The 12,375-nt window shown below is 51.7% G+C and overlaps 2 protein-coding genes and 2 pseudogenes across 2 annotated transcripts; 3 read left to right on the top strand and 1 right to left on the bottom strand.

Moving 5' to 3' along the window:
* Positions 1-4,733: 4,733 nt before the first annotated feature.
* SAPIO_CDS0501 (uncharacterized protein) lies at positions 4,734-5,795 on the bottom strand (the record flags this gene model as incomplete). The annotated part of the gene is made up of 2 exons (XM_016783265.1): positions 4,734-5,386; positions 5,657-5,795. 2 exons carry the CDS (start codon positions 5,793-5,795, stop codon positions 4,734-4,736), a joined length of 792 nt encoding a protein of 263 aa, XP_016646465.1.
* An 833-nt stretch (positions 5,796-6,628) lies between these two features.
* On the top strand, positions 6,629-8,554 carry SAPIO_CDS0500 (Calcineurin-like phosphoesterase; the record flags this gene model as incomplete). The annotated part of the gene is made up of 4 exons (XM_016783264.1): positions 6,629-6,643; positions 6,720-7,568; positions 7,653-8,179; positions 8,245-8,554. 4 exons carry the CDS (start codon positions 6,629-6,631, stop codon positions 8,552-8,554), a joined length of 1,701 nt encoding a protein of 566 aa, XP_016646464.1.
* Positions 8,555-9,701: 1,147 nt separating this feature from the next.
* On the top strand, positions 9,702-10,532 carry SAPIO_CDS0499 (annotated as a pseudogene; the record flags this gene model as incomplete).
* Positions 10,533-11,116: 584 nt separating this feature from the next.
* On the top strand, positions 11,117-11,341 carry SAPIO_CDS0498 (annotated as a pseudogene; the record flags this gene model as incomplete).
* Positions 11,342-12,375: the final 1,034 nt, after the last annotated feature.

Raw genomic sequence — 12,375 nt, 5'->3', positions numbered from 1 at the left:
TTCGGCTGTCCTTACTCCTATCGCCTTCCCCCCTTTTGCCCTTTACCTATCAAAAACACAACATGTTCCGGCCGTCGCGGATAATACGAATGCGAGAGAGTAATGGCCATCTATCATGAGGATTCCACCTATCCATCAGTTCTCGGGGTGCCAAACTTCCAATCGGTGCTCACCTTCCTAATGGAATTTAGAGCCTGCTATTCGCTTCTTCACCTTCTAGTCTTCCTTGACTGACGTTGGCCCCTTCACAAGAAGGGAGAACGGCCAGAGGCTTGCGGGCATCCTAGGGACTGTGGCAAATTCCATGCGCTGGCAAGTTGGAATTCGAGAGCAAACGATGGAATTGCTCAACGGCCCTTCTCGTCTGATACAGTGCCGACTCAGCCATGAGGTTAAAAAACCAAAATACCACACAAGAAAGGGGGAACATGGGAAGAAAATGAAATCGGTTCTTTCCCGCAGAAAGATCTCGACCAACGACGTTGCACATCTGCAAGAGTTAGCATCGGACAAGCATGATCCCCGACATCTCAGATCGAGTGAGACACGCATGCGTTGGCACGAAACGAGGCGAACGAGCTGGCAAAGCTGTGAGCTCGGTGAGGGAGCCCAGCTGCAAGATTTGCATCAATGATCCTTTTTTTTGCCTCGACGAGCTGAAGCCTCATGATGCGTTGCTGAGTTGGCAGTCCCTATTTTTACAACGCTGGGGTTTCCATCTTTTTCTTTTGACGCAAGGGAATTTGCGCCTACTGCGAGATGGAATATGCAATGCAATGTCGTTTTTTTCCCTTTACCCTCTTCACCTCCTTGGCTCGTTGCTGGGTGCTCAGCCACAGGCGCCGCCCGGCGTTCTCCGGATCCGCCCTCTAAGCGCGGGCTGAAGCTGGATTCAACTCGTCTGCTCCATAACAAAGTCATGTGAGGCGCACCGAAGGAAAGGATCGATCCATCTCAATTGATTGCTCCCGCTGACGTGGCAGGTGTGTTGCCCAACGATTCTGGACCCATCCTCCGGGATGTTTATACCCCGGGATCTATGAGGTCAGAGGTTTCCAGGATGTTTTATTTTGTCGGAATTCTTGGGGTCTTTTCTGTCTTTTCCCCTGTTTCTTTTTGTGGCTGATGGTATTTTGACAGGCTTGATTTTTCTTGGAACCCCATGCTGTTCTTGTGGTCTCCGGATCTTCCAGTGCAACTCTCTGAGAATTTAGCGGGCCCTTTGATGCACGCCCCAGGGTCCTTCAATATCTGCCAAAGTCACTCGCCCTGTCGTTTCATGTACTCGGTACTTTTCCCAGTCAACATGACGACTCGAGAGGGCTCCGACGAGACCGAAGAAGATGGGATATCGCACTTGATGAAGCTTGACAACGCATCACTCTTCAATGTTGCCTCTTAGGCTTGCGCAAAAGCCGAAAAGGGTCTATTTTTCAACATCTGGTCTGGAGGAGGTGTATTCAACGTATTCGTACTTCTGTCCAGGAACTCGTAAGTGCTTAGCATTGCATCCAAGTGCGAAAAGGGTGTTAGTGATTCCAAGGATGTCTATAGGCGGGGCGATGGAGGGGCAAAAAGAGGCAAAGACCACCTCCTTCACGTTCTCGGCTCCAACCAATCCATCAACACATCCGCTATCGCTTCGACAGCCGCCGTTAATAATAAGCCTCTTTTTCATTCTTTCTTACCTCCTCTTTTTTCCTTTCCCGCACCCCATTATTACCCATGGACCATAGAAAAAGGGGTGGCGGAGGACCCACACGCCCTCTCCCTGCTCAGGAAGGCTTTCAGCGCTTCTATTGGTCTTCGCTGTCTGTCAAGCTCTGGAAGCTAATTCGACGCCCAAACTGGAAGAGGCAAGCTTCAGATATTACCATGTAACATGGGAAAAGAAGAAGGGGGGCAGTTAGGGACGAACGGCGGACCAGCCCTTGACTCACTGTTTACCCATTACGGATAGCTGTACTGACATTTGAGCTTGGCCAAGGTTCGCGCAATGAAGCCATCAGAAACCAGACGTGTTGGCCACGTGCCCGCCTCCCCTTCCTTCGCGCCTCCTTCTTTTTCGGTCTAGTCATACACGGAGGGATTCTATGTCCTCTCATTTCCTTCTATCCCGAGGAAGTCCTTGAGAATTGTCCCAGAATGAGTTCTCATTCGAGGGTTACAAGGTCCACACCCTCACGTGGGAATCCTCACAAGAGGGAAATGATAATCCCCTCGCCGCTCTCTTGTCCGATGGCATCATCCTCTCGTCCTATCCTTCAAGTGTACCCATCGTACATGGTCGAATACCATTGTGGATTCGCCGAGTGAACATGACTATAGGGAAAAATGCGGGATTAGCGCGTTCCTCAAGCCAGCCACGCACTAGAACAGGTCCACGAGGGAACGCCCAGTCAACCCGCGTAAACCCACGCCGAGGGCTATCGTTGGCGTCCGTTCTTCTCCCAGGAAGGCTGATGGGCACCAGCTTAGTTTCTTCATTAGTACGCCACCGAGTCTAGCTGAGAGGTCTCAGTTTAGCTTCTTTTTTCTTTCCTCTGGCGTCCTGTAATCCCCTCCGTCCTCGAAGACGGGCTGAGACTCGGGCCACTTTGCTGAGAGGCGTCCGCGCTATTTCACGAGGAATGATTCATTTGGGGGTTCTTGGACTTCTCGTTGGACAGAACTGAGATGGCTTCATCCCTTCCTTATAGGGCTTGTATTCGTCCAATCCTCGTTTTCTTGGCAAGACGCCTCTCTTGAGAAGGCTTAGCTGCTTTCTGACGATAGGCCTGACCGAGGGCCCTGGACCTGTCAATTGTGTATTCGATGAGGGTGAATCGAGTAGGACGCTGCTTACGAGTTGGTCGAAGTGAGACTGGTCTATGTCGTCATGGAATTGGTCTATCTTAGAAAAGCAGAGCTAATACGTCCCATCTTCGCGGATCATAATCATCAAAGGCGCGGAATCAATGAGCCAATATATCAAAGGAGAGAGAGTTAGTCCGCTGATCAAGGCCGTTTCTTACATCTTACTCGTTATTATACAGCCCTCCTGTAATGGCTGTTGGATGTCATTTTACCCCTTTCCCTCTTTCATAGTAATACAATACCTGCGCCAGTAAGAACACCCATCAATGACGGCGAACGGGCTATCGAAATCCGCGAAATCCGTCAGATACATTGATACTACCCAGCTTATGATCAGACAGATGGGATGTGAAGTAACTGCAAGTTCACACCCCCTATGAAACCTCGGATATTTCAAAACAAGATAAGTCCAAAGAAGGAAACCAGACACCGTCCTGGTTGCAAAACGTGCCTCGAGCGCAAGAAGACCCCCCACAACCACCCGCCATTTCGGGCTGGTCATCTCCGGTGGTGTCCTCCCCTTGACGCCACCGGCTGGGGTCCTGGGAGATGATGTGAACTCCCTTCATCAAAACAAGATGGAGCGCCTACCTTTGCCTCCTTGGGAGGTGTTCTTCGTTGCCGTGGAAGGATCTGGCAAGGATATGGATGTCACGCTCGAAGTCTTGAGTGATAGTGTGTAAAACGAGATTTTTGGAAACACTGCCATCGCAAGGGTAGGAATCAGGGTAGAGAAGAAAATAGACCTACTACAGAAGCATCCCCGTGCATTTCAGCTGGGTTTTCAAGATCTTGATGGCATCCGTAGCCCGCTCGGTAGCCAGCCTTGTCCAGATTCTTCCGAACCCCGGCACGGTTCTTGCGTAACCCCAAACCCTGTGCAGAAACTCGGGCCCCTGGCAAGGAAGAGGGTTTATGCAGATGTCAGCTCGGCTACCTTGTTGGGTAGGCGTACGTGATGAGCTCGAGGCCGAAAGAGGTCCTCCGCTTCAGCCTCCTCTCCATGCTTATCAGTAAAGGTCCGACCAGGCGGCAGACTGGGAGAAAGATCACACTGCAAGCAGCTGTAGTCTGCACATCTCTGCGCCCAATGTTATATCGTCTCGTGTTGTCCTACAGTTCGTATCAAGTAGGACGGTGCATACCCCCAAGGTTTCTTAGTCCTAATCCGGGAGCGTGCACCAAGCGCGATGCGATACGTAGTGTTCGAAAGAAGAGAGGAACAAGGGTCGCCACGCGAGACATTGGAAATGGAGGAGATCCGCAATCTATTATCAACGAGTTAAAAAAACCGCTATCAAGCTACCTAGAAACCAAACTAGGAATCCATCGGAAAATCGCAGGCCAATCTTCGAGGCTCGAGGCTCGAGAAAAAAACAAAAGAAAAACCACTCGTCAATATACCTTTTCCTAACTTCACTTGTAGACTCGTTCCCTCCGCTTATGGACCTTTCTTCTCGTTTGCAAAGACCGTTAAACGCCATTCTTCCTTTCCTTTCCCTAAACAGCAAAAGTTCCGTAGTGTACAGATATGGAGAAAATATTTTCTAGCTTTTTCTTGGTGTTTTTTGTTCTGTATTGTGAAATCCCATCCACCAAAACCCCCCTTTCTCGTACCTCAGAAATTGCAATGCCAAACCTATCATCATGACGTGCGGGGAAAGAAAAAAAAAAAAAAAAAAGAGAAATGAAAAGCGAGAGAAAAAGAAAACAAGGGAAAAAGGAGAATAGGAAAGAGAAAAAAAAAAAAGGTCTGTCGTGCGTATATGGGAACAAGCGATGAAAAGGGGGGGTATCGTTCACGCAGGAGGATAAGCCTCGACCTGCCCGAAGCGCTTCCTTCGCTTCTCCAGCACAGCGGAATCTTGACCAGAAACCTAACCCGATCCGAACCGCTTAGCACGAGCCTCAGCCTTCGCCTTCTCAGCAGGATCCGAGAGAATCGAGCCGCGGCTGCCGCCCTCGGACCTTCCGCCGCCAGCCCGGCGGTTATTGAAGCGGCCACCGCGACCACGACCGTGGCGTCTGTTGTCCCGGCGATTGTTGGACTGCCTTTTCTTGTTGTCGCCGCCATCGTCTTCGCGGGCGCGGCCGCGCTTCAGGGGACGATCGGGGAGAGCGGAGTCGAGGGAGGTGGCGAGGGAGGACGAGTCGATTCCGAATCTCTTGGCTCGGTCGGCCTTCTTGCGCTCGTCGTCATCTTCGACTAGGCCGAAGCGCTTGGCGCGCTCTTCGCGCTTCTTGGCCTCGTCCTCGGCAGAAGTTGGGGGGAGGTTGAGCGCGAACTTCTCCGCAGCCGCCTCATCTTCGGCAGCCGCAGGGGCATCGGCGGAGGCCTCTCCGTTGGCAGCGGCCCCGGTGACGGTGGCGGGAGAGTCAGTGACAGCATCGGCGGCCTCGCCCTCCTTGGCAACCTCAGCGGGGGCGGCTTCAGTCTCGGCGACATCTGGCTTCTCGGCCTCGGTGGTAGCCTCATTCTTCTTGGTTGTGATAGCTACATCGTCGTCTGAGTAGTCGATCTCATCTTCGGCTGTACGATATGCGTTAGTATCATCGTTCGACACGGTCATTTTGACAAATGAATCCACAAGCCCGTAGTTTCCACCAGAAGAGGGGCAATGAGAATAGGGGAGCGAGAGAGGGATAGGAGATGCTGACGCGAAATGGCCACAGAAACAGGGACATGAGACCAGGACGCAAAAGCGCAGTTGGACATGTAGAAGCGGCACATGCTCCTCGAGAAATCTGGAATGTGCGCCTGATGTTTGACAAAGGAAATAACCACAAGCGACGATCTTACCTGACTGGGCTTCTGGGGCCGTCTTCTTATCATTCTCCTGCAGCCTGGCGACAAGGTCCGCCTTGTTTCCGGTCACGGGCAAGCTCCTTTCCTGCAGGAGCTTCCGGAGCTCGGGGACTTTCATCGACGTGTACTCCATTTTTTCTTGTTGTCGAGAAGGAGGATGACTTCGGCGAGGTCTTGGGTGGAGGTGGCGGGTGGGATCCAGGCAGAAGGCTGCACTGGAACGGGACGGGAAAGGGGGAGAAAGCAGAAAAAGCTGCTTCAACAAGGAAAATTGGACGCGGCGACCCTCTTCAAGCTGCTGCAGGTAGATACACGACGGGTGGTTGAGAATTGGAAATGAAGATGATAGGAATTGGAAATGTCTGGGAACGAGGGAAACTGAAGGAAAAAAAGATGGGCGCGACTGGGCGATTTGCCGCGTGCAGCTCAGCCAGCAAGCTGAGGTACCCAGGTACCGCTACGACTGTCAGTAAGGCTAGGATTGAAGCACGGACCATTATTCTTTCCCAATCAGGACTTCCCCGGACATGACTAATCGGATCTGCCAGTTGGCAACAGCCATTGTAGGAGGTCTTGGTGCAAAACTGTGTATTGAGCCGACATAAAGTAAAGGTAATACTGATCAGTATTTATATCGCCCTTACAATTGTAGACCAGAACTCGGTCTTGGCACTTACTCCTTTTCAAGCATCTACAACAAGACCGAAGGAGGGAGACAAACGTCCCATGAAAGGTTTGCCAAAGGAGCAGCAATAATTCAGTTGTCTCTCATTAGGGTTTAGCAAGCCTATTTTCTGTGGCTTCGGAGCCGAGTCGAAACATTGCTGGCAACGTTATGGAGTAGTGTTTCGGCATCTGACACCCCGTTGCTCACGAACACCACGGAGTTGTACCACCTCCATTTGAACGCGGCTACGCCAGACTTTACGAGACCATTCTTCGGAGAAGTAGCAGGCCCTCTCCGCTATGGCTCGACGTATTGTGAGTATTCGCGCTTTCCCTTTGTACTCTGCTTGACAAGTAAAGTACCTTGTTAACGCATGGAATTCTGCAATAGGTACGGACCGCGGTCCAGCTCCTCATCGCGACAATCCTATTCTCCATCGCCCTACTTTTCCTCGACCGAAACTACCGCGTCTTACCACCATCTCTCCATGCGTACATGCCACAGCACAATCAAGGCCACGTAGTAACCGATATAACAATCACACAATGCTCCTCCGTCAACCCCTTTTCCTCCTGCGACCTAGATCCGAAGGTATGGCAGCGCATCGACAAGGACCTATACCTAGGGAAGGCCTGGGTATCAACGGCGTACTTGCACGTCAAGAGAAAGAAGGAGGAGGATCTCGCCGACGATGACAAGGTCGTCATGGATATTTCCGTCGGACGGCTCGACCCCGGTGCCGCGTCTGGAGGCCAGCTCGAGGCGGACGAGAAGTGGGAATCCCGCCCATGCGGTCTCTGGATCAAGAGATCGACTAGCAGGTTTGCCAGCGACTCGAACAAGGCTGTCACGGCTGTGGATGTTCTGTTCGGAGATGACGCAGTGGAGGCGCGTGAGGGATGGGGCATTGTCGGCACCCGGCTGCTCCTCGATTCGGCTTCTGGCATTCCTGGGACATACGTCACGGTGCGGCGAGGGAGGCCGAAGAAGATTGCTAAGCCTGTTCCTCGAATCAAGGATAATGGGAAGTTTAAGATTATACAGATCTCGGATCTTCATCTGAGCACGGGGCCGGGCGCGTGCCGGGAGGCTATCCCAGACAGTTACCAGGGCGGGAAATGCGAAGCCGATCCTAGGACCCTAGACTTTGTCTCTAAGGTTATCGACGAAGAGAAGCCCGATCTTATCGTCTTTAGCGGTGACCAAGTCAATGGTGACACCTCTCCGGATGCACAGACAGTGAGCCTTTTTTTTTTTTTTTTTCTTTATAACTGGTCGGTCAGTATGTGAGAAGCATGGACGCAATACTAACTCTGGGTACAGGCCATCTTCAAATATGCACAAATCGCAATCAAGCGCAAGATCCCCTACGTCACCATCTTCGGAAACCATGACGATGAGCAGACGTTGTCACGACAAGCGCAGATGTCCATCATCGAATCCCTGCCCTACTCACTTTCCGCGGCCGGACCGGAAGATGTAGATGGTGTTGGAAATTACTTCATTGAGATCTTGGCCCGAGGAAGTTCCGACCACTCTGCGCTGACCCTGTATATGCTGGATACCCACGCCTACTCTTCGAATGAGAAGAAATACCCCGGCTATGACTGGCTCAGGCCCAACCAGATCGAATGGTTCAAGAGGACCGCATCGGGGCTCAAACCGGCTCATAAGGAATACACTCATATCCACATGGACCTCGCCTTTATTCACATTCCTCTTCCCGAGTACGTTGGAGTTCAGAGGTTCTGGAAGGGCGCATGGAGGGAGTACGTCACGGCACCAGCGTATAATTCTGGGTTCCGGGATGCCCTCGTGGAACAAGGTGTCGTTATGGTCAGCTGTGGACAGTAAGTAGCATTACCTCTTTTCATTCGCCGCCGCACACGTTGAGATCTTTCTAACACAATCCTAGTGACCACGTCAATGACTATTGCATGCTATCAACCGAAGGCGAAGAAGAAAAGAGGCCGGCACTATGGATGTGCTACGCTGGTGGCTCAGGCTTCGGAGGATATGCCGGCTACGGCGGCTACAACAGGAGAGTCCGCGTGTTCGAGGTGGACGCCAACGTTTCGCGTATCACGACGTGGAAGCGGATCGAGCACGGAGAGCCTGAAGAGCTTGCGAAACGCGTCGACGAGCAAATTATTGTCGACGGCGGCCGCCCCGTCGGCCCAACAATGGAGGAGGAACAGGCGGAGAGGGACGGACCGCCAGTATAGCCTCTCTCACTCGCTCATTAAGGGTGACCTTTTTAAGAGAGGTCGTGACGGGGAAATGGGGGTCTTCGGGGTCTTCTATTCCCTATACATATATATACTGACAGCCTAGGCATAAGGCGCAGACGTACATGTCCCTAACAGCAGCTTTTTTTTTTCTTCATTCATGGTTGAGGTAGGATATACCACGGCGTTGCACAGCAGGAGAGGATTCAATGGTCTTATGGGATATGCATGCATCATCAATGTAACGGATTCGAGTTTTTTCGGGATGGGAAAAATGGGAAAAGGGCTATGCTTTGTTTTAGCGCTCTGTAACTTTAGTAGCTTATTCGACACTCATGCTCATACTCACCTCTCTACGAAGTAGACCTTGTAACGGTAGCAGTTTGCTCGTCCTCGGCCTGTGATGAATCCACTCAGACAAGGTCCAACTCGTCGAGGTTTGTCCTGCTGCACCTCGATACCTCTCTCAGCCTAACTTGCAATTTTATTCAAAGGAGGAGCAACAACCGGAAAGGGAAGATTGCTCAAATATGCCCTCCTTGGCAGAATTATTTACAAGTATAATTGATCAAAAGGGGGAAAGAACAACTGTGAGAAACGACGGGATGATGATGTCGATGGCAATTTGATGCAACGGGATCCGGACGATTACCTAATTCGTCAACTGCAATCAATGATGCAGCGCCCAAATTCTATGCCTGTGTGCTGCGCCAGGCCCGCTTGCCAGGCCATGAGCGGCAATCGGAAGCATCAAATCGCAGCTTCCTCTCCTCGATGAGGATTCAGATCCCAAGTGGGCTCACTTTCAAAACCATCCTCAATCCGCTCTTTCCTTTGTCCTTTATCTTACTTCATATCTCCCTCAATGGTCATGTTGTTTCTGTGACCTTCCATTTGTCCGTTATCCTCTTTTATCCTCTCCCAACATCTCAAACTCATCATCTCAATAACCAACATTCTACATATCCTCTCCTTTCCTTCATCCCATCTCATCCTTTCTGCAGCCCACGCCTCTCTTACGTATCTCACTAATACCCCAGAGCACCCATATTCTACCTAATCCTAGTTGCACTTACAAACAGCATTAGCTCCTGCTCGCTCTTTCCTTTACTTCTCGTTCAATCCCTTGACACAGACTGACAAGATGGGCCAGAATGGCATCCCTAACCCCCTCCGACCTGCTAGAGGCCTGAACAACTCGAGATGGGCCTCATCCAGCTCCATTGCCACGACATCTACAATAGGCACCAGTGCCACAGCTGTAACCAATGCCACCCTCACAGCAGGAAGATTCACCCCCACAGTGAACCCCATTGTCCCTCAAACCCCCGAGCGACCGCCCTCGGACGCCCCATCCGCCACCCACCACAGCTACGAGATGCAGCGCTTCGAGAAGATCGCCAAGCGCCTAAGCTGGAAGCTCCTGCACCTCTCCAACGGGTTCCTCCGGGCCAGCGACCCGCGTCTCGGTCCCGCGCAGCGCGCAGAGTACGAGACCATGTTCAAGCTCGACTTCTACGAGTTTTACATGCTGCTTGAGCGAGCCCTCGTGCACCTCTTGGGGATCTTCGACATTGTCGTGACGAGGGACCCGATCTCGGGCAACGGTTCTGGGCCGATGCTGAGGGACGGCGCCCACGCTTATCATCATAATGTGCTGGCGGCTCTGGATTCCCCGGATAACGAGCTCCATCCTGTGCTGGGCAAGGGCGAAGTCAGGCGCTGCCTCGCCAAGGCTAAGGAGATGAGGAACAGGTGGAAGTATCTGGACGACAACGCGGCGAAGGGCATTGGGGAAATGTCGCTTGCCGAGTATGATGTTGAGAGGATCACTAGCACGATTCTTGACGCTTTCCAGGCGGCTTACGAGCTTGCCCAACAGCGAGTTGCCAATGAGGCTATCGCTACCGACAAGGAAGTAGAAGTTGTGGACTGGAGCTTCATGGTTGATGCCATGGATTGGGAGTCAGTATAGACGGCGAATCGGATATCGAGAAAAGACAAAGTAGACGAAAGAGCCCTAAACACTCTGCCCTACATACACGGAGAGGCGACCATTCGAACCTTGAAAGCAACAATTGTTCTCGCCAACTACTTTTGCAAGACTGAGTACCAGCTTCCGGGGACAAACCCGTTTGCCCGTCAACACAAGCGCGGGTCACTCATAGCCGATCGGCAAGGGCAAACCAACCTGTACCGGCATATGAGCATTCCTTGTATTCATATATTTTGTTCCTTTGAATCATTTCCTTTTTCATTCATTCTCATTAGCAAGTCTTCGAATTGATACAGGCTGACGGAAGCATGGCGTTTGAGGTTTAGGCGCGCGGCATAGGGATAGCTCCAGACTAGTCAGGATAAGGGCCTTGTATGAAGCGACTTTTTAGATACCTAAGAATACGATCCTAGTTTGCATTTTATATGTTTTTTCCTTCATTTTTTTTCTCTTCCTTCTCGGGTGTGTGTTGTTTGTTCGTCGTTCTTTTAAGTTTGCTTCAGCTGCGATGGCGAGAGAACCCAACCAAAGTTGTTTGGGATTACACATTCTGGGAGGAGAAAATGCGTGGCATCATTCAACTCTGCACTAGAGATCAGTGGGGTCGTTGCTGGACCCAGAAGTTTCTGCTCCCTTCTGTTCGAACTGATTCTCCTGCAACCGCCTTTCAGCTCGCCTTTGCGCCCCGCAACGACGGCATACAGGAAGCGGAGAAGCACCTCAGCGACATGCTTCGCGCCATGCTTCTTGCAGCTGCGGGCGTCATCATCTACATCTTTGGCGCCTAACTCTCTTGTCTAGATGACGGATATACCGATGACGTGACTACTTTATCGCCGAAGTCTCCAGGACGCATGGTGGGCTTCCTTCTTCGTGGCGACGAATCGCTGGTTGGGAATATCTGAGATAACTAACACGCCGGATGCCGGCTCAAACGACAGAACTATTCCTTCTCATAGGAGGGGGGTTTTTAACGATTGTGTTCATAAACAAGAGATCTACGACTATCATAAGACGGCCGTCGTCTCTGACACATTCACTGAAGGCTGGAGTGATGAGTTGAATCTTACAAGCCGCGGTTTCAAGGGTCTAGGAAGAGAGGAGAGGTTGGAGTTTTCGACTTTTCGGCCGGGGGTTGGGATACAGTGGGGAACATCTATTGACTGGCGCTCTGAACCCACTCTCCTGGCACGAAGGATGGGTTTTTCCAGCGTTAGCGGAGAGGGGATGAAGATAGAGGCTGCCCTTGTTTTGTGCTGGATGAAAAATCTTTGAGATTGTTGGGTGCTTCTTCGACTGTCCTGGAAGCAGTCCCTCCCGGCGAGGCGGCTGCTCGTAAGACCTGGAATGGAAAGAACAACGTGGGTGTCTGTCTTTTTGGCCTCACAAACGAAGATCAAGGACCAGGTCTGTTCGAGCTGAAGGTGCCGAAGCACCAGGGGAGAGGCAACAGACAGGGCATGCCCCAGGAAAACGTGCACGATTGTACTGGAGTCTTCGCACCGCGTTCTGAAGGATAACGATGGTGAGGCAGAAAAGCGCCGGGGCTGGCCAGGGGCTGGGGCTACGACTACGATTGGTCGCTGTCTTGATGTGCGTTCTCCGTTGTACGAGAGGGGCGCCACGCTTGTCTGGTTTGAGCCACAGCTGGTGTCTTTCGTACTGACATGCACGCTACGAGCAAGATGCTGTTCCCGAATGCCGGAAAATTGGGGGCCGAGATTCTGGAAGAGCCGGACATTTTCTCTCCGCTCTTTTCGTCGTCCCTCTCAGTCAGGGAGAAAACATGTCTTCTATTACTTATATCACAGGGTGGAACGAT

Source organism: Scedosporium apiospermum (genome assembly GCF_000732125.1).
Source record: "Scedosporium apiospermum strain IHEM 14462 chromosome Unknown SEQ_SAPIO_0022, whole genome shotgun sequence".
Taxonomy (NCBI): Eukaryota; Fungi; Ascomycota; class Sordariomycetes; order Microascales; family Microascaceae; genus Scedosporium; species Scedosporium apiospermum.
This window is presented reverse-complemented; position numbering and strand designations above follow the sequence as displayed.